General features: G+C 42.1%; 1 protein-coding gene across 3 annotated transcripts in view; it reads right to left on the bottom strand.

The window, feature by feature from the left end:
- The window catches only part of Epsti1 (epithelial stromal interaction 1), a 101,987-nt gene that overhangs the window by 57,173 nt on the left and 21,998 nt on the right, over positions 1-22,816 (bottom strand). For all 3 annotated transcript variants that reach the window (XM_087912251.1, XM_087912250.1, XM_087912249.1), the window contains exons 3-6: positions 22,529-22,612; positions 17,797-17,870; positions 16,901-16,984; positions 9,038-9,111 (exon numbers count right to left, since the gene is read on the bottom strand). In XM_087912251.1, the coding sequence (XP_087768377.1) occupies positions 9,038-9,111; positions 16,901-16,984; positions 17,797-17,870; positions 22,529-22,612 (316 nt within the window). The remainder of the gene's footprint in view (positions 1-9,037; positions 9,112-16,900; positions 16,985-17,796; positions 17,871-22,528; positions 22,613-22,816) is intronic.

Here is a 22,816-nt window from a genome sequence, read left to right as displayed (position 1 = left end):
CCAACAAGCCAGCCCCTGTCATGTTACACTAAGGAGAAAAGATTTATGCTGGTTAATGTTTCAGAAGTTTCTACCCATGACTGCTATGCACCATCATAATCAGGATAGGCTGTCTGATAGGAAGGGCATGGCAGAACAAACTTGCTTATCTAGTGGCAGTTGACAGTCATGAAGGAGAGAAAAGAAAGGACTTGAGATGAGATAGCCCTCAAGGGCACACCCCACTGGTCCATTCCCTTCACCTAGGTCCTAGTTTATAAGTTTCTATCACCTCCTAATAGCCCATCCAATGATGGCACCCTCAGTTGGGTCCGAATTTTACAGTCCAACTACTTCAACAAAGACAGCTCTGAATGTCACTGCAATAAAAAACCAAACCTTATCACAAGAGCTATGAGGGAACATTTCAGACTCAAACAACATAGTTTCACGTGATAGACCTTAGTGCGACTGACAAATGTCCTCTCTTCAAACTACCGAACGGTCAATCTCATTCTTAGATATAGTTTCTATCATGCCTTGATCTTCCTTCAAATATTGTCACTACAGTAAGTACCCATTCTCTCAGAGGTTTCTAAACCACTGTTATCCCCCCCAACTCTTTTCTGACCATCAGATTCCACTTATCTTTATTTTTTATATAGCTTTTATATCATAACCAATTTTTTAAAAATAAATACCCTCACAATTGCTTTGAACTTATTTCTTCCTCTCTTTCCTTCTATTTTGTTGTTTGAAAAAACCACCAGCCCCAGACCAAGTCCAACACCTCTGAGTCTATACCAGAGGGTATTTAGGGTTAGAAGTAGGAAGAAGCGAATAGCAAAGTAGACCAACCTCACAAGTGCATCGGAATTAGTGTGTATCTATACTGCCTCTCTCCTGGGGAACTTTGCTGTATCTTCACACAAACGTAGACAATTTAGGAGCTCTCCCTTGGCCCCTCAACCTCCTCCTGTTACAGCATTTCATTGTTCCTTTCTCAAATCACTCGAGTTGGGTGTCTCTACTTCCATCTCTCTTCACCCCTGCATCTACTCTGATCAGGCTCCCTTCCCACTCTCATCCAAATCTTGAATTCCCGTCAGGATGACAAGTGATTTCCTCATAGTCATAGGCACTGGCCTCCTCTCTATGAGCATTTCAGCAGTAAAGGAGAACTAACAGACCCCTCCTCTCTCAGAACTATCCCTCCCTCTTGTCCCCACACTTCATGTCCCCACACTCCCATGTCCCCACACTCCAGACGCGACTCTCAGACGTTCTTCTACGTCCACCTGAACTCTAAATTACCTTAGCTCCTGTATTGTTGGCCCTGGGGTTCTACTCAAATCCAGTTTATCAAAGAAATTTTATTTATTTCATGATGATCCCTGAGCTGTGAATTTTCCTCCTTGGTCACTGGTGTTGTAGGACCTGACATTCCCTCTCAGCAGCAATGGACAATGGACAGTTTTCTCCTTTTGGAAATGTGTCTTTCTGAATTTCCATGATCATACCACTCTTCTTCTCAAATATTCTTTCACATAAATCTAAATTCTAAATGATAGAACTCCTCTACCTTTGATCCTTGATCCTCTCTCAGATCTATAATCTTTCTTAAGTGATTTTTTTATTCATTTCCATGACTTACAGTAGCATAGCAATTTCTAACTCCAAATACCCTACACATATGTTCACACATGTACATGTGCCCTCAGTTTAAATGCCATCTTCTCAGTGAGTCAGGACTTCCCTATCACACTCGGATTTACCCCTCTGGGTCCCACTTCTCCTGGCCATTGCATGTCTCTTTACCCTGTGCTCCTTTAAGGAATGACCGCCGCCTGTGTATGGCTTTGGCAGCATAATCTGAATTTCCATGTTTGGTCATGAAATCACATTCACTTGTTCATACAACATACACAGACCTTAGTACAGTACTGAACACACACTAACATACTAGATACTCCTCCTCAATCAATGAAAGTACGCTTCTTAATGGTGGGAATTATTGATACATTGATAGTTTTCATTGAAGTCATAAAATTTGTATTTGTGTTTCTCTGAATATTTCCCACTTAATTGTTTATTCAAGTACTTTGTCATTTCTTTCCTAGAGTTCACTTTTTCATATTGTAGAAGAATTTCTTGTGAATTAGGTCATTATTCCACTATATCTTAGGCAATATATTCTCTTGGACCACAATTTACACACAGTTTTGTTCACTATGCCTTCTTCTATTATAAAGTTAAAAGTATTGTGCTCTTAAGCCTTTTTTTCCCCACTGCTTCTGGGATTTCTATAATATTCATAAAGGAATAAACCCTAATATTATAAAATATCATTACATTCTAACTGCGTTGGTTCAATATAAGTTGTCAAATCATCCTTCTGTTTGATTCTGATTTTAAGAATCAGATAGATATCCATAGATAGCTTAAGTTTTAAATACTGAGTTCTCATAAGACTGTTGATCTCCTTGTAGGTTTTCTGTAGCATTTAATGGATCGATTTATCTATTAATTACAGAACTACTAACATTTGGCAATACCCATCAGAGTTTTAAAATTCTTATTCATTTATCACAAACTAATTGAAGCTTTGATTTCTAGTTTTCTACACAGGTTATTTAAAAGGATATTTAAGATCTTCTTAGTGGCTCACATCCAAATTCCCAACACTCAAAATGGATTGGGAATTCCAGACCAGCCTAGGCTACATAGCAAGACTTTGTCTCAAAACCAGGATAAGAGAGGTACTTAAATTCTTGTGACTTTAAAATCTCTTACTTTATAATTTTTAGTTTTACTACATTTTGTAAAAGTTGAGATTATCCAGGTTTTGGAGAGACATTTGTAATATATTGACGGTCTCTGAGGTTTTGGTCATGGTCAATGCTATAGAAGGTAACACAACGTTCACAGGAATGTGTTTGCAAATTCTGAGTACAGTATTTCATCGCTGAGCCTACAAAGCCATATGGAATAATTATTATTCAATGCCTTTATTCCTTGTCTCACTTTTTTGACTCATTTGATTGATTCATTTCTATGGAGAATTATCTAAATAAAAGAAAAATTCAGCAAATCCATACTGTATATTAGAGACTATAACAATGTTTTGTCTAATTTTTATGTCCTACATACATTTCAGATCTGTGTTACTGAAGATTTATGTTTCATTTTCTTTGGGATTATGTATTTTATCTTCATAAAATATTGAACACTTTTCACCTAGAATTCAATTTGTCTCATATTAATATTGCTACATCTGCTTTCTTTTGCTGGCATTTATGGATATATTTTCCATGCTTTTGATGTTTAACTCTTTTATAGATGTTACTCACAATACTACAGAGTTAGATATTTATTTTTATGCTACCCAAGAGAATTTTTAAAAATAAATAGATGTGATTTATACACCTTTATAAGCATTAGCCTGTTCAATTTAATGTTTTACTTTCCTTTATTTTATTATAAAATTCAACATTTTTGCTTTTTGTTATAATGATCAGATTGTCATTTGTCACATTTTCTCATCTTTATATATAGATCCTGCTTGCACAACTAAACACGCACACTTCAGTTTTTCTGTTGGCATCAGGAGCTCACAGCCTTTGTGGATGCCCCACAGGGACCCACACTTAGTGCAGTTGGTGCCCTTCTGCTGACTCTGTCTCTTCTAGTGCAGCACTCCTGCACGCTCTTACCTTTATCCTGCTCTTGATCAGGGAAGGAATGGAGGGAGGGGAAAGAAAATGGGGAAAGGAGACAAAAGGAGACCAGTTTCGTGTTTGAACCATAAGTCTTGTTTTCTTTGACATTTTCCTGCCATCTCAGTCTTCCTTCTTCTTTGTTTCGTTATTTATTTGTCTAGAGTTCCTTTGCTGGGGTGTGTGTGTGTGTGTGTGTGTGTGTGTGTGTGTGTGTGTGTATGTGTGTGTTTCTCCCAAAAGGCTTTTCACACGGAAGTGAAAAAGTCGGCTGTGCAGAGGACGTGTCTCCAGGATGGACGAACCTTCCCTGAGGTGTGGCATGTTCACTAGGGGCACATTTTGGCCCCTGGGCTGCCTTTGGGAATCTCCTGGATTTAAAAAGCAGTTTCCAAGTTTCCCTCTTGGACAAAGGCTGAGCTCAGCTGCTCTCTGTCTTCCCTCCTCCTGGCGGCACTTGTTTTCTCAGTCCAGTGTGTTGGTTTCTCCTGTGGACTGTCTTCATCAGTCTTCCTAAGAGTAACAGCTATCAGCACTCATTCCATGGTGTAAGTAAGGAAATTGAGAACCAAAGACATTCTAAAACATTCTCCGGCTGGAGGAAAGGAGTTAGTATTTGAACGAAGGGAGTCAAGGCCCAAATATTCCTCCCCTCCAGGAGGGAAACACTGATGATGGGCACCAGAGATGAGATAATTAAGTTAGACTGTTCTACAATAAGACACTGATCAAAAATTATCTTTTTTCAGTTACAGAGAAAAATGGAAATGAACTTAGCGCTAATGTCTAGGCTTTGATGTTCTCCTATGGAAAGCAAACAATTCCATGGAATATTAACATCAGAAGAGGTTGTTGTGTGACCATGATATAAAGTGTAATATCACTCTAGAACATGTCCATCTTATGGTTTCTATTGTTGCGAGGAGACACCTTGACCATGGCAACTCTTATAAAGGAAAACATTTCATTGGGGCTGGCTTAATCGTTTAGAGGTTTAGTCCATTGTCAGCGCAGTGAGAAACATGGCTGCATGCAAGCAGACATGGTGCTGGAGAGGAGCTGGGAGTCCTACATCTGGATCCTCAGGAAGCAGGAATCTCACTGGGCACACCCCTAGTGACGCACTTCCTCTAACAAGGCCACACCTACTGCAACAAGACCACACCTCCTAATAGTGTCACACTGTAAGCCCATGGGGACCATTTTCTTTCAAACCACCACAATGTCTGAATCTCAAGAAGCATACAAACCATCTGCAAACCGTAACAATGACCAAACACCTCAAAATTCTGGTTCTAAGGAGTGGTTACGGCTGCTTTATCAGTGATAGTGTGGACTGGCTCTGGACCTCTCCCATGACTGAATCTTAAAAGTGCTAAGACAATCACATAACAACCCCAGATTCCTGATAACATAAAACTCAGAGCAAAGCCCTACTTCCTCAGCCTGTTCACCTAGCATCGGTCCAAATCCAGTAAGTTCTTTCTGATATTTAACTAAGTTGTCTCATGGTACCCCACAGTTCAACTACAGAGACTGAAATTTAATTTTAAGGCAACAGGAAAGGGAAATCAAATCTTTTGAACTAGCGTATAACATGACTCAAACTAAACTTTTTAAAAACTAAATTGGGGGACCATAAAATGGCTCAGTGGGTAAGGGTGCTAGGTCTTCCCACCTGAGCTCAATCTGCGGAACACAAAGGGGAGAGAGAACCAACTCTCTCTGGCTTCTATACATGCACGCGTCTATACAATACGCATAAACACACAAATAAATAAATGTAATTTACAAATTAAAAAGTTAAATGTGACAGAATTTGAGAAAAACAAGAGAAGAAATGATTGGTAAAGATGTTGCAGGAGTCCCTAGGGTCACCAGGGAACACACGAAACAGGCATGTGGTAAGTACCAACATGAGAAAATGGTCATGGGAACCAAAGGAGGTGGGTGACAGCTGCTCTGCTAGGTACGGGGGAGAGATCTGATGTGCCCCTCCCCCCAACAGCACGCTGTAACACCCCTCAGTAAGGACTGCCCTCAGTCTGGAGTTTTCATAAGCTGTTCCCTGTCATTCCGAACAAAACAGACACGGGGATTTTATATCTCTACGTTCGCTTCATTAGCATAAGTTAGAAAGTTATGAGCAGGTTGACTTTCCAGTCACCTCACCTAAACTATAAAACTCAAGGCTGGATGGAAGCGGACCACATGGACAAGGGAGCGCTGGAGCCCTTAAGTGTCTTTCAGAAGTTCCCAGGAAGGGCATTAGAAGTTTTGCGAGCAAGATTAGACGGCAAACGTGGGGCCAAAGTGTGCGTATTCAGCAGACCTGTCTGGATTCGCAGCGCGGGGAAGCTAAAACAGCTGCAGATGCGCCTCCGAGGAACTTAGCACACATAACTATTCAAGTGGAAGTAAAAGAGAAACACGGCTCCGGTGGTGGAAAAAAGGAAAAGTTCTTAATATTACAGTCCTGGGGCAGAGCTGGGGGAGGGGAGGGGCAGTCTAGGAGTAAGGCCCTTCTGGGGAATGGGCTTGGTTCCGAAAGGTTTCCCAACCAAAGTTTTAAGAATTGAGATCCTTGGGCTAGCAAGATGGCTCAATGGCTAACGGTCCTTTGCCTGGCAAACTTGATAACTTGAGCTGGATTCCAGGATTCCAGGGAAGAGGAGAAAGCTGATGTCTGAAAGGTGTTCTCTGAGCTCCCTGTGTACACTGTACACACACACACACACACACACACACACACACACACACACACATCATATTTGAATTTTTATAAGCAGAAAATAGAGACTAAAAGTAATGGTGAAAATTATGTCAAGGTTAAAGGCCCATTTCTACCCTCTGCTTTTAGGCCAGAGAATCCGAGAACTAGTTCTGAGTTCTGAAATGAGAGTATGTCCCCAGCCAGAGTGGCAAATGTAATGTGTCATTAATTGGGTCTGCTCTCAGCCGCCAATTGCAATAGTCACAGCCATTCAATTTTTAAGGAAAAGACAGTGCTCTAGAAGTGCATTGTGGAGGTCTTTTCATAAAACCCATCCCGTGTGCTCCATCTGCGTGTGCAATCTGCTTGTGTATTTTCAGCCAGCTTGCATGGGCAGATTAATGCGTACAATTAGAAAGCAACCTCACAGGCATTCGATAAACTGCCTTCATTATTATACTCAGGAGAGCGCCTTTGGTTGTCAATAAAAGCCTAGTTTTCTGCCTGTTAGCCAAATAATTGACAACACTAAAAATAATCAGAAGCAAATGAACAGAGTCAGGAGCAAGGTGTGAAGAAGGAACATACGAAACGGCTCTGGGGGACGTAGGGCGGCCAACGTCAGCCTCTTCTTCATTTCCACTGCAGTTGGATTTACAGTCCACTCAAGTCCATGACGGCCTGACAGCCCTTCTCAACAGCAAAAACACACTGTTCCTGGTCTGCTGTCTGCACCACCCTTCAGCTTGCTGAAACTGGCAAGGTATCGACTCAGTTTTGGAAGAACTGTTTATTTGGTTTCTATTCTGCGGTCCTTCGCCTGACAGCTTCAAGAGAATCTCATTCGGGCGTAGGAGGCAGAAGATCCGGGTTGAGGTTTGGTTAAGTCTTCGCACGGCTATGATTCTGACAACTTTGCTAAATATTTCCCCCACTATAAACTGGTTCTAAGAAAAGGCAATAAAGACTATTCTGTAGAAGATCCACCTTTCCTAGGAAGTTCTCATATCCCCAGCTATATAATGGTCATTTCTTTCTTCAGCTATTTTATCTCTTTAATTTCAAATGTAATTCAAAACACAGTGTTCTTAAAAGAAAAAAAACTTACATGTCTATACTTCTTGTGTTCCTCACTAGGCCTTAAAAATCAATTTGAGATACTTCTAGGTTTTTTTTTCTTTTTTGCCAGCTTCCCTTTTTTAACCAGGACTTTGATGATAAGCAGGAGAAAGAGCAGGAGGGAAATGTGCACGTAATTGAATTCGACTCCGCTGATCCTCTGCGCGGTGGCTGGGAGCAAGGCCTCCTTTTCTTCTTTACATTAAAGGGTGAATGATCTTTAGCATTTAGTAAAACACAAACCCAAGGCGCTGGCGAACTTTGAACAGACAGGAGGCTGGGTAGAACAGCCTCCAACCTTTGAAAACTCCAAGAATTTCTCCTCCTTTTTGCCCTATCTCAAACTCAACTTCCCAGCCCCAACCTTAATTTGGTAAGGAGCAGCGCACAGGGGTGGGAGGGAGTTCCGTTTCTGTTCTTGCCCAGGATTCTGACCACGCTCTGCTCGAGAGAGAGAGGCAGGCTGAGCCCAGTGATCTGAGAACACTAGGGAATGCCAGACTTAAACGGGAAGCACACTCTAAAATGCCCCGCCCGTGTGCAGTTCAACATCTGAGAGAGCCCTGGATCTATGAAGAGGGTCGAGAATAGCAAGCACTCGGGGAAAGCTCTGTGTGATGGAGCCAATCTAGTTTCTAGTTCTGGTGGGAGCAGAAATCTACCTTACTGACTCTACCAAATGAATCTGCATAATTCCATCTAAGAGGATTCCCGTAAGAAATTCCACCCCAACCCCCAGAATATCCAGTCACTTTTAAGCCATTTAGGAATTTTCTTTAGTCCTTATAATTAGCCCATTGGACAGGTATGATCACCCTTATTCTGAAGATGAAAATCAAACCAACAAAATACTCAAGTTCCAAAAGGTTTAGTTTTTGAGCAAATACTATTATTCAGGAATCATACTAGAAAACCTACTTTGGTTTATAACCATCGATTTGGAGTATCAAAATAATTAATAAAAATAAATCAATTCTTGACTAGAAAAAACACAATAGAGTCAGGCACAGTGGCACATGCCTTTAATCCCAGCACTTGGATGGCAGAGGCAGGTGAATCTCTGTGACTCTGAGGTCAGCTTGATTTACAGAGTGATATCCAGAACAGCCAGAGTTACATAGAGAAACCCTGCCTCAAAAAAAGAAAAAAAAAAAGTAAAACATCCCTCAGCCCATGAGATAATACTACTTAGTTTAGATCCTGATTGGATATTTTAACCTCAAACCCCACCCTCCTTGCACAATGCCTTGAAGATCGACATAAGCAGAAGTAGCCTGAAATCTAACTTATTTACAGGGACAAATTCCTCAAATTGAGTCGGAATATTGCTCACCATCTGAGGTTACAAGAATGCTTTGATGAGATTCCCAGAGGGGGTAGAACTCAGCTACATGATTAATACAGTGCCCACAATCCAACCCTCCATGTCTAACAAGTCGCCATTCCCCAGAGCCCGGACTCTGAACAAGAAACCTATAAAGAAACGGCGCTATGAGAGTGTAACACTTACTACTGATGGTGCTCTCGCAATGCGTCTCTTCTGAGGTTTTCCTGAAGTTGCCTTTTCTCCTCTAGTTTATTACTCTGAAATTAAAAATATCAACATATGACCTGTTGTGGCAGATTTAGGAAGAATCGTGATATTTAAGTTATCTCAAACCCAAAATCCTTGGATTGCAGTGGCCCCAGGGAGTCCAACACAGTCTCCCCTCTCCTAACCCACAAGCACTACAGGGGAGGCTTAGGGTGATCCCACCAAAGCTCCCCTCTCCCAACCTGCCTAGCTAAATTGCAGAATCAAAGTTTCGCATTTTTAACTCAGCTCAGATGATAGCAACATCCATTTTTAAAAGAAGTGAGTTTGTGAAATATTCTAATGGAAACAATAAATTCCATACCAAACATGTTAAGTTAAAAACAATAATGTACAATTAAATGATTCATACAAAGTGTGTGTGTGTGTGTGCATGTATGTGTGTGTGTCGCTCACTCTACCAAAAAGATTTGTGTGTGTGTGTGTGTCGCTCGTTCTACCAAAACGATTTTCAGTAACCCAATCCAACTCCCTTCTGATTTAGACACTTAAAGCTGTTGAGAAATTGAGTAGCATATGTCTGAAGAAAGCCATCCACTTGAGTAGAAAGGGTTCTTTTTTTTAATTAGCTGTCTAGAGCGCCTTCAGAAATGTGACTTCATGTTGATATTACTGTCACCACGGCTGTAGCACATTTTAACCTGATTTAAATAACCAAAATCACTTGCTTTTTGCTCACTGTGACACGACTGTCATTTTTTTTAACATGCCTAAGAAAAATAGGAAGCATTCTTAGACGAAAATAAAAATTAATAAAGAGTGGAAGCAAGTTCACAACACAGGGGAAAAAGAAGGTACCAGCGAATCTAAAGGAGAGACAGAAAGTTGCTGGCATAGAATAAATGGGATTTGCCCAAAGGAAGAGTCAAGAGAGAAAAATAGGAACCGCCACTTTTAAACTCTGACTCAGATCTGGCTCCATCACTCAAAGATCAGGAGCTATTCATATTCATTTCATAAAAGTCTTAATGCACACTGAGCCTTCCCATTTTGACAGGCAAAATAGATGTTTTCCATGTTTAAAAAAAATGAAACAAAAGCTAGAATCCAGGAATCATTATGCACCAGTAATTCGACTGTTAATGAAATGGAATTCTAGGAAGGAAACGAAAGGAGAATTTAGCCCCAAATAAGCATCAGGTCTAGATAAAGTTCTGACTAGTGAGCCCAAACACGCTGAACTGTGATGATCTCACATCTCTGGGGTGGAGGCACCAAAATGGTGGAAGACTGCAAGCAAGCAGAATGTAAGCAGGACGAATTGATTAAACCAAGGTCAGGAATCTCCTTAGAGAACAGAGAGAAAGTCACGTGGCATCTAGAAACAAAAGCAGGCTTCCTTCATGGAGGTCACTCATAATGTAATAAGGCAACTGCATTTACCCAGTGAAGATCTGCTAATCCCTCGGCAAAGCCTTATTATTTTGTAAAATAGAGGGATGTTTGAGGAATTGAATACAATGTCTACCAATGTAGGAAAAGATTTTTATATCAGTTCGAATATTTAGATTTAGTCAGATCACCCAAAAGTATTTGCACAAAGACAAAAATGTAGGAGGAAATTTAGCCAGGACACTATCGCTGGCTAAGTAACCTGGATAATATCACTGAATCATATGTATGCAACAAACATTTATCCAATTATATGAATTATACAATAATATGATTACATGAATATTATGATACGATATATTATACCATATTATATTTATTATATGAACAGAGAAATACTTGTCCTGGAAAAGATATAGCCAAGAGAGAAATTAAATTTGTAGACTTAAAAACAATCCAGAAATCATAGATTTCACCCTGGTCCTCATTCTTCAGCCATTTCAACTCTGCCTTTGGGGGGGGGCGGGTGATTCACACTCTAGTCCTGACTAGTGAGCCCAAATACACTGAACTGTGATGATCTTGCCACATCCCTGGGGTGGAGGCACCAAAATGGTGAAAATGGTGGAAGGTTGCAAGCAAGCAGAATGTAAACAGGACGTATTGATTAAACCAAGGTCAGGAATCTCCTTAGAGAACAGAGAGAAAGTCACACATAGCATCTAGAAACAAAAGCGGGCTTCCTTCATGGAGGTCACTCATAACGTAATACAGTAACTGCATTTCCCCCATTGACCCTCTGTTCCCAGTTCACTTGCACTCCTTGGTCTGTACTTTCAAGAAGGCAGGGTGCAGAGTTGTAATCCTCCTGCCTCTGCCTCCAAGTGACAGCTGGCATCAGCTCTTCTGAGCGGAGGTACTTTGGCTTTTCAGGAGTGCGGGAGAGCTAGAGTCTGTGTCCCTGGGTACTTACGAGGGATGTTTTTAAATCCATAAATCATACAGCTCTGATCTGCAATTAGACAAACCTTTCTGTTTAACAGGGAGATGCTGGATAATTTAAAATACATTCACAGGAAAACACTGTGATTTTTTTTTTCCTTTGTGTCTGGTTTCCTGTTGCCCTAGTTGACTTCAAACTTTCCGGTCCTCCTCACTTTATTTACATCCCAAGCACTGGGATTCTATGCAGGTACCACCATGCCCTCCTTAGGAGAAATTGTTTTGAAGGATTCAAATTTTTATAAACTACTTTAAGGAACAAAGTAGCCAGAAAGCTTACCTAACATGTAATTCCATACCACTGCTTCCTAGATATCTTGTTCGCTGGGCTATAAGGACCTGCTTTATGTGTGTGCACTCAGTCCAATTAAAAAAAAATGATATATGAATTTACAGGTTTGTAATTTGAATAGCTGGCCATAATGCTCTCCCTTTTTCCATATTAGAAAAGAAAATTCCTTTGAAAGTTTCTTGAAGCTTGGACAAAAATGACCATTTTTCTCCCAGATCATTTTGTAGTCTAACGAATTCAGTTACAAGGGAGACTTAAGCATTCTAGGTCTTATATCATTAACACACATAACATTTTTAATGGTTAATATGCTAGGAATTGAAGTCTCTAATATAAATATTTCTATTGAGAGCATCATTGTTGTCATGGTTACATCTATACCAGACAAGTACTAGAGACAGAAGCCAAGCTTGGCTCACAAGAAACAAGTAAAGAAAGAATCCAGAGGGCTCATTTCCTTGGTCTGATGGGCACAGCATCAATGCTTTTGAAAGCAAAAACTCTATCTTATTCAAGTAATTATTAAAAAGCAGTCCACAGACTCACATTTCAAATCAAAGACTAAAGAGAAGAATTTCAGGAAACTATCCATGTTGCTGGGGGTAGAGCAGTTGAAAGTAACTGAGAGTACAGCAATGGGATTTTATTAAGATGAGAAAATTAAATAAAAGTCTTTCCCAAGCATAGAAACAAAACTACAAAACAGAAAAGAAAGGGGGAGGCTTAACCAATGAAAAAGCAAGGTCCCCAAAGGGATTAGAGAGAGAAGGAGATGGTGAGTGCAGAGGGAAGATTCCGCCTCGCATCAAGAAGAGACACTTTCTTATTGCTCTTAAGATGCTTTGGAGACAGGAGTAATAAGAACTGGGCAGTGTAATGCAAGCCTGTAGTCGAGCAACCAAGAGGCTGAGGCAGCAAAATCAACAGTTCAAAGATAGTTTGGGCTATATAGGAAAACTGTCAAAACAAAACGAAATAAGGAAGGAGAGTGAAGGTGAAAGAAGAGGAGGAAGAGGAAGGAGGGAAAGGGGAGGCAGGGAAGGGTAGAAAAGCAACAAAGAGGAAAGTAATAGAAAAATAGAGATAGTCACAGCTTATGTCCTTTAGTTCTATGAAACAGTAGAGGACATCCTTCTCTGAAAACGAAAGAAAGGAAAAGAAAGTGAGCAAAGATCTTGGTGCTTTGGACCTAGCACACAAAGGAAAACTACTGGATATTGGTCAATGTTAACATTTTAGCTCAACTAGAAGCCTGGAAATGAGACATGGTCAACAATGCCAAGTGTGTTTCTCTCCAGCAGTTTCACTGATGTGAGTTTAACGAATGTGAATCGTTGACCCCATTCAACTGGTGATAAATAACAGTAAGCCTTTCCTTCCTTGCTTGCAAGAAGGTGACAGACTAAAATCAAAGGAAATGAAAGATGGTTAGAGCATTTCTTTATACTTATAACTAGGTAGGGCACCTTCACAAAAGGCTGAGAGCTAGGGGTGGGCATGGTGGCGCATGCCTTTAATCCTAGCAAAGGCAGCGTGGTCTATATAGTGAATTTCAGGTCAGTAAAGGCAGCACAGTGAAACAAAATAAATAAATGAGCAAAGAGCTGGTCATTGTGCAGAAGACTTTGTATGTTTGTCCTTTATTTCTCCTATTCTTATTATTGTACCCATTTTATAATAAAGACAAATGGATTCCAGGGAAGCTAACAGCTTACACCCTTAATGGCTATATTCCAGGGACGCCATTCTCGCTTCAAGATTATGGAATTCATTAATGAAAGCTTTTCAATATCCAAAGACATAACACCTGTACCAATGCCAGCCCAAAGAGGTGCAGAGGGTAAGAACCGTATTTCTCAGAAACCTGGGGTGGTTTGAGAGTTTACAGAATTTGAAATATTTCCCAGCTAATATGAATGTTGATTTTTGTCCTTAAAGCCATTAGTCCTTGCTGCTACTTGCCTTCTGGAACTAGGAAGCAACAAGTATGATGCCCTAAAAATAAGCACATTGAATGCATTTACATCTAATATGCATAATTCATATTCCACTGCTTTGTTCCTACAGCACTGAGCTGCATTCAAATTAACTATGTTTCTTGGGGTCTATGCAAAAGCACAATGACTTCACTTGCTACAAGTGTCTTTGCAGCCATAGCTTGGGGATCAAGGAAAGGTTTTAGATACCGCCTGAATCTCTAGCTGTTTTTAATACTTTCCTAAGTTAGGATGATACAGGGAGATTGGAGTAACTAGATGGAAGGATCTGGAAAAGATATACCATTGTAAACTATTTCAAACATAAATAGATAGCGGAGTAAGATGAATTCAAGGGGCATGGAAGGTCTTTGACATGCAGGTGGAAGGTTTTCATTTTTCAGGTTCGTGAGTATCGTGGAAGTATGGAAAAATCAAATGAGCATTTCATAAATATGATTATGTACAGGGTGTGATGGATGTTTATTCTCAGAACATTCAATTTAGCTGGAAGGTTTATTGTGGTGCCCTATGAAAACCTATTACTGTAGTATGTAGCTAGGAAGTTGCCCTTCGAAGGCTGATAAATAGAAAGCTTGGTCTCCACAGCAAGCAGTAGTCACTGTTGGGGCTCTGAAGAAGTGACTGGCCTGTGAGGACTTCAATCCATTGATGTACTAACAAGTTACAATAAGAAAGACACCTTGCAGGTATCTTGGGGATTGGCCAGACTTCTGGTGGCAGTAGCTTCTTGTCTTTGCTTTGGCTCAGACTTCTTGGGCAGTAGCTGCCTGCCGAGGGCGGGGGGCAGGCAGGGGAGGCAGAGTTGTGTGGACTGGTGTCCGTGCGGGCGTTTGCTGTGCATTTTAAAGACTAAGTGCTCCATAAGCATAGTCATTATTACTCCTTCCAGCCATTATCACACTGGCAATGTGGAATATGTCACTTCTAGGTAGCTAATAGCCACTCTTCTGTCTGACACGAGCTACTAAACAGGCAGAAATAGCCGAGAACGGCCAGATTCATATTCAACAGAAGTATTTCACCATGTTCAACTGGTGACAGTGAATCAGTCAGATAAATCGAGGCCCATTTAGATCAACACTCCACAGATTTCCATGTGCATGGGAATCAACTCGAATGCAGCAGGAAGCAGCTCGTAGTAGGTCCAAGGTAAGCTCAAGAGCGGGCACATGCGCACATCCCAAGTAACGCGAGTTCTTCTCACTCCCATTTCCATGAAAAGGACTAGGAAGCTGATCCCTCACCATCACTTTCAAATTGGTATCATAATTATCAATTTAGAGAGGTTAATGCAATGGATGTGTCAGTGTCTAAAGACCGCCATGGCTCTACCATCGTGGCACGACTTGGAAAGCAGAATCACCTCTTCCACCCAGTGTTAAAGAACAGTTTCACCCACAAAGAAAGAATGCGTGTGTGTTACTGAGCCGTGAAGAAATGAGCTGTAAGCAGCCCACAAGCCAGCCGATTATAGGGACTCAATGGCACCAGACATGAGTTAGACAAGAGTCCGCAACAGCAACAACAACAACAAAAGTCTTTAGGTTCCATGAGCCTTTAATCCAGTTCCTGGCGGTGTTTTTCTTGGTCCCACTCGAACACGCGGGCAGACTGTGAGATGTGTTCCACCCGCTACAATCACAGGCCAAAGCGCCAGCTCTTCAAGTTGGGGAGAGGAAGAGAAAGTGATGAAGAACAGAGGTGTGGTACAGATGGAAGTAGAGGTGAAAGAGGAGGAGAAAAGGTGGTTTCCGTCCAGCTCTTTGTGTAAGTGGATAGCCACCTGGTAATGGGTCAGTGGATCAAAATTTGGAAATAAACTAACTGTGCTTTGTGCACACGCCCATCATTTTATTACAGTTTTATGTGCAAGCCCTGGCTTGCTGCCACCTGCATCTCTATGGCAACAAGTTGCTCTTGGACTTCACAGAGGTGGTCCTTGTAGGATCATTTCACAGGAAGACTTTTGAGAAAGTTGGGAGCCTACCCAAGGTCAGAAAACAGCGCGACTTTTCAAGGATGACTAGATTGTTCCCCGGCAAGAAGAGAATTCCTACAGGAAGGAGGAGACCCGCAATCCTGCCCAGTGTTCCATAAACCATTAGCTTTTGGCTTCCTTAACTCTAAATGCTTTTTTTTAAAAAAAAAATCTGTTATAGCTAGGTGTGATGGTGCATGCCTTTAGTTATAGCACTCAAGGGGCAAATGTAGGTCATTTCTGTGCGTTTGAGGCTAGGAAGGGCAACATAGTGAGACTCTGCCTCAAAATGAACAAACAAACAAAAAGTCTAATTGCTTAAAATGAGGTTTAAATTTTGAGCAATATTTAATCTTTAAAAGAAAACAGGAGGGGAGAGGAAGGAGGGGAGAAAAAGAAAACCGAAAGGGAGAAAGAGAGAGATGATGAAAGGAAGGGAGGGGGGGAGGAAGAGAGAAAAACAAGCAAGCTACAGTTGTGTTTCTAAGACACAACTGCAACAGATGTCACAGGCTTCTCAGAACCAGGAATCAGCTCCCTGCTCTCCAACACTAAGTCTTACGTCTTTTCAGACCTTTGTGGAAGGGACGGGGGCTTATACCATCTCTATATTGTTTCTTGTTCTCTAACAAATTAGCCATCATAACAGCTTTTTCCCAAGCTCAGGATGCTGCATCAAAACTAAAGCAGGCTGTCAGGTTGAGAGAGCCTGACATCACTGATCCTAAAAGACCAGCGGATGCTCTTTCTCTCGGGGTAAGAGGGCTGCGTTCACCCCCACCATGCTCACCCTGGAAACTCGACCTTTGGAGAGAAATATGGCAGTGGGCCACTGCCTCTCTCTCTCTCTCTCTCTCTCTCTCTCTCTCTCTCTCTCTCTCTCTCTCTCATTGCTTTGCCTTCAAGAGGTGAGACAGACGGTGGGTGTGGTGACTCAGAAACCCAGCCCTGAGGCCCCCATGTTGGGATGTGCAAGGAAACCCAGTGATTCTAAGTAGAGCTGTGGGTTGCTGGGCACCTTCCCTTTCCTCTCCCTGTCATTTCTTCATTTGCACAATTGGGTAATAGCCACATTCTCGGATCACAGGGAGGGCTAAATGAGTAGTGCCTGCACAGTGTCTAGAGGAGAGCCTGACCTCAGCAAGCGTCAGCTAACCACGCCCCCGCCTGCTTACCTTCTCCCTCTGGATTGCCTTCATTTGTTGGAGCTTAGCTTCCTCGGCTTCCTTCCTGAGTCGTATAGATTCATCTCTCTTTAGCTAAATTGTATTGAGATGACAGAGGACATAAAAAAAAAATAGTTACCATTTTTCAGTCTGAACTTCTGGAACACAAAATTATGATGAAAGGCAAATTACAGTATTGTTTGTGTTATACCTCACCATGATTATAGGCTGTTACTTTAAGCCACTCGGAGAATGGCCAGGCCGCATCCTGCCGGAGAATCTCAGTGTTTCTTCATGAGGCTGTCTGTCTGTCTATCTATATCTCGAGTACGTGCTCTCTCTCTCTCTCTCTCTCTCTCTCTCTCTCGCTCGCTCGCTCGCTCTTGCTCACTCTCGCTCTCTCTTGCTCTGTCTTACTCTCATTCTCACGTGTGTGTGTGTGTGTGTGTGTGTGTGTGTGCGCGCGCGCACGTGTGTCTGTACCCATCCATGCACACAGGAGGAGAAAACTGATAATTTTCTAATTTTCTGAATTATAAAAATCATAATATTTATTGTTAAAAAACACTGGCTGTCTTAAATCATTTTTTTATTGCTTAGAATAAACAAAACCATATTCTAGGAATGAAAACAGTAATATTAAACTATAGTTAATACACAGTTAATTTAAAGAACTACCTTAAATCAAAGGTCATGCTTAGCGTGTGTGACTTGGGCAAGAATTCTAGCTACTTTCCTTTTTGCTTCTCACTTCCCGGCATTTTTTTTTTTTTTTTTTGGAGAATTATATCTTGCAATTGATTTGAAGGTTTTATATCTTGGATCCCTGTGTTATTTCATGGTTATGTGGAAATGCTGGTACTAAAATTTGTTGCTGAATTAAACTAGAAGGAATGGATTCTGACCTTTTGCTGGTATTTAGATCGCATCTGTTGGAGCTGTTGTTTCTGCCTGACTTCAGTCTCAGACTGGCTTCCACCTAATGAAAATAAATAATAAATACATAAGCCATGGAGGTAACACAGGAGCATTGAGCTGAAATGCCAGCTGCCGAGTGCTAATTAATGCATGGGAAGTCGGCGGTGAAAGTCTAACAGTTCCATACCCCTGGACATCAGAACACAGCCAAAGTTCTCCCAGCTGTGGTCCCTTGAAAGATAACAGGTGAGCGAAAAGATGAGGCTTTCTTCTTTAAAGAAGGTTTTCAATCAGTAAATGTTAAAGGTTTTGCCTAGATTGAAACCGTATCTGAAGGGCTGCACTAGACATTAAGCAATACGCCTGTGCTGAGAATTCTGGAACATTCCTCCTGTATGTTTGACCATTCCTTACCCCAGTAAAGTCTTCTTTGAGTGTTTCATACGATCTGTTTGGGTTGTATTCATCCCCCCCCACTTCCCCAACTCTTCACAGACACACCCATCTTCCCTACCCACTCAACGTTGTATCCTACTTAATTTTTAAATTCTTCGAGATCATTTTGGGCTGCCCTTATATTCTTGGGTGTGGGGTCTCTCACTAGAGAACAGTCAACTTGCGAAAGAGTACACGCTTAGAGAAACCCCCCCCCCGCCCACCTCCCAGCAGCTAACAATTGCTGGTGGCTCCATGGTTAGGGGCAGAATTGTGTTCCCAACTTCCCTCTCCATACTGATACTTGATCTGGTATTGTGAAATATTGTTTTAACTATGTAAAGATGTGTTATTTTTTCTGCTACCTTTGTTAGTGATGTCCAGATGTGTTACATTTTCGTATGCTGCATTTGTTTAATTATGTAAACATGTGTTGCATTTGTTTCACCTTGCCTGACTAAGGCACCTGGTTGGTCTAATAAAAAGCTGAATGACCAATAGGGAGGAGAGGAATAGGCGGGACAGGCAGACAGAGAGAATAAATGGGAGAGAAGGAGAGAAGAAGGAGGAGAGAACAAGGGAGACAGAGAGAGACCTGCCCTGGGTCAGAAACCAGGCAGCCACCAGTCAGTCAGACGTGAAAAGTAGGAAATGGGACAGAAAGAAAGAAAGAAAGAAAGGAAGGAAGGAAGGAAGGAAGGAAGGAAGGAAGGAAGGAAGGAAGGAAGGAAGGAAGGTAAAAAGTCCCAAAGCAAAATATAAAGAGAAAGAGATTAAAATAAGAGTTAAGATAAAGCTGGGCATTCATAACTACTAATAAGCCTCTGTGTCATGATTTGGGAGCTGGTTGGTGACCCAAAAGAGAAACCCTGGTAGTATAGTCTGGCTTGGGCTTACAAAGGTCTTGTATCTACTGTCCTGACCTCTTTGAGTTTATGTGTGCAGCTTCGCTGCTGTGTCCAGAAAATGCTTCCTTGTAGTTATCCACAGAGTTCAATTCTTATGCTCTTTCTGCCTCCTCTTCTGCAACGATCTCTGAGCTTTGGAAGGAGTGCAGTATATCTTCCCTTTAGGCGAGAGTATTCTGAAATCATTGATTCCAGTCTTTTAATCTTTTGGAGTATAATGAAAATATGCTAGCTAGTAATTGTTAGTTCATCATGCCATTTACTGCCTGTTTATTTGTTTGTTTGTTTGTTTGTTTGTTTGTTTTAGTATTCAAGACAAAAACAAAGACTTCCAATGATTTATTTGCTCTCACTCTTAAATCAGAATTCTCTGGGGCCAGAAAGCATCACTTAGTAACCTCTCAGCATTTATACAAGGTTGGTCTTTACATTAAAAGGACTCCTTTCATGGGCTAGAGAGATGGCTCCGTAGTTAAGAGCACTGGTTGTTTCTGCAGAGGATGTGGGTTCTGCTCCAAGCACCCACACCACAGCCAACAACTGGCTGGCTGTAACTCCAGGTCCGGGAGAGCTGAACCCCACCTTCTGGCCTCCACAGGTTCTGCACGCATGTAGTGGTCCACAATCATACGTGCTGGCAGAACACCCACACATAGAAAATAAAAATAAATAAAGTTTCTTTTAAAAAAGAAAGACGTCTTTGCAATGATTCTCTGGTGCTTCAGTGACTAAGTGTCAGCTTTCCTTAGTGTCGCTGTCATGGAAGTTACAGGAAAAACTTCCATTTACCGAGGTTTTTATAATTGTTCTGATAAAGACACTGAAGGTGGTTTCCTTCCGAGCTATGCAAAGCCAGTTTGAGCGAACCTTTCTGTTACTGCTAGGGAAGATGGGAAAGAATTAGGAACAATGAGACTTTATAGCCATTGTTACATTAGTCTCTGTATCTCCGATAATCTTTCCAGTATTTTAAGTGATAGAGACACAGGTGATAAATTAAGAAAATGGAGGAAGCCAAATGTTTAATTTTTTTCAATACTTATTTTAAGGGCTAATATATTTCATAATTTGCCTTTTTGAAATAACCTGTCCCCAAGCAAAGACCCACACCTGACTAGTTCTGAAGACCTCTGTACTGGCTGGTTTTGTGTGTCAACTTGACACAAACTAGTATCATCAGAGAGGAAGGAGCCTCAGATGAGGAAATGCCTCCATGAGATCCAGCTTTAAGTCATTTCTCAATTAGTGATCAATGAGGAGGGGCCAGCTTATTGTGGGTGGTGCCAGCCCTGGGCTGGTGGTCTTGGGTCCTATAAGAAAGCAGGCTGAAGTTAGGCAGTGGTGGCGCACACCTTTAATCCCAGCACTAGGTGGGCAGAGACAGGCGCAGCTCTGTGAGTTCAAGGCCAACCTGGTCTATAAGGCAAGTTCCAAGATAGTCAGGAGTGTCACACAGAGAAACCCTATCTCAAAAGAAAACAAAAATTAAAAAAAACAAAAAGAAAACCAAACCAAAACAAACAAACAAACAAAAGCAGGCTGGGTGAGCCAGGGGAAGCAAGTCAGGAAGCAGCATCCCTCCACTGCCTCTGCATCCGCTTCTGCCCCCAGGTTCCTGTTCTGCTTCAGCTCCCGTCCTGACTTCCTTTGGTGAGGAGCAGCAATGTGGAAATGTAAGCTGAATAAATCTTTTCCTCCCCCAACTTGCTTTTTGGTCAGGGTGTTTTGTTGTAGCATCAGAAACCCTAAGTAGGACAACTTCATAGAGCAGACGGGCCCACACTGAGATCGTTCTCATTTTCTGTGTAGGTGGCAAAACAACGGGTACCGACCAAGTTCTCTAGATTCCAGAGTGAGGAGGTACCCAACCCCCGGAGAATCAGCTCTAGAAACCCCTTCAGCCTGTAAAAGAGTTTGCACGAGGCAGGATGCAAGCTGAGCAAAGATGCCTTTCTACATTCCAACTCCTCTGTGTTTGTGTTTGAGGAAAAAAAAAATGTTTCATGCCAAGATGCAGGAGGGGCTTAATAAACATCACCATCAAAATGCATTCCTGGGAGCAAAGAAGATGCTGGGAAACTGAGCCTCAAGGCACAAGGTCACAATCAGATAGGTCCTCAAGAAGGCGTGGCTGATGCTGACCACAGAGTCGCAAGCCTGCAATCCCAGTACTAAAAAGATAGGGGCAAGACGTTCGTGGGCTGAAGACTAGCCTGGACCATGAGACTCTGTCTTCTCAGAGAAAGAAATGACTGTGTCTTGGATGGCCTGTCTTCCTGAGCTGGAGGAGAAAGGATGTGGCAGTGTTGTCTTCACCTCTAGTGTGGCTCTCATGAAAGAGTACACAACTAAAGTCATCCTGGAGGTGACCGAGTCTGGCCCATGCCTAGCACTGAACACTGATTACTGTGAATGAGACTATCTCAAAAGACAAAGGGGGGGGCTACAATTTCTTATTTTTCAAATCATGGGAAAGACTGTTCAGGAGGATGGGTATGGACTGGGTTCCTCAAATCTGGCTTATTCTGCTAAAGGTAAATACTCTATTTAGTTCTATAGTTCTCTTACTTTCATCCATTAAGAGATTTTCAAATCACGTTACTTTTTTCTTATTTCTTTAGGGCTATGATGGCAGGGGGTGGCTTTTAACTCAAGGTATCTTTATATTAACTGGTACTGTGCCAAAACTTTATCTGCCAAGCTGCAGCCATGAAGAGAAGTCAAGACGGCAAGCAAATGACTCCCATTGGGGGGCATTCCCTCTAGAGGTCTGAAACCCCACACTGGGGGTCTTGACAACCCGTCACACTGGCCACACCTGCTCTGCCAACTCAAATTTCCCAACACTAGCAGGAAAACCCAATCAGCATCTATCTCTATACCCCCAGCTGGGTCCCCAGCTCGCTCTCGTTTTTGCTTTCCCGATTGACTCTCCCTTCATTTTCGTCACATTAGCACCTAAGTGCCAGGATGAATGTGCTGTGATGGCTTCTCCTGGCGTCTCGACTGTGCTGTGACAGGGCCCACGCAGCGCCCCAGGTAAGCTTTCTTCAGAGCCGATCATCTAAGAGGGTCTAAATTATTTGCCAATTAAGCCATCACTTTATTCCCACACAACTGTGGCAGATGCGTTTGCTCCTTTACCGAAAGCCAGGAACAACAACCTCCCTGCACATTTAAATGTCTCGTGTCAGGTGTCTCCCGTCTCCGGCGGTACACTCACAGAACAAGCCTTCGCGTGTGAAGGAAGGCAGATGAGGCAGGCCTTCGCCTTCGCATATGAAGGAAGGCAGATGAGGCAGGCCTTCGTGTGTGAAGGAGGGCAGGATCTGTAAGGGACCCTGACCACCTCCCCGGCTTTCCGTTTGTCACTTACCCAGCCTTTGCGGCACGGAGTAGACTGGTTTTGCCCTGTTCTGCTGCTTCCACTTCTCCAGGTCTGCCAGTTCTTGCTCAGCAACTAGCCAGGTGAGAAATAGCAAGTCATCAATTGTTAGAATTTGGAAAGAAACCTGGCCATTCCAAAACATCCAAACAAGTAGCAGAGAGCAATGAGTTTCCAGAGTGGGAAGACAAGATGTCCGAGAAAAGATGGTACCTCTCAGCCCCTCCCCCTGGAGGAATGCTGGGTCCATCCCATGGCATTTACCAAGTGTCTGCACAG

Source organism: Myodes glareolus, chromosome 12 (assembly GCF_982192425.1).
Source record: "Myodes glareolus chromosome 12, mMyoGla1.1, whole genome shotgun sequence".
NCBI lineage: Eukaryota > Metazoa > Chordata > Mammalia > Rodentia > Cricetidae > Myodes > Myodes glareolus.
This window is presented reverse-complemented; position numbering and strand designations above follow the sequence as displayed.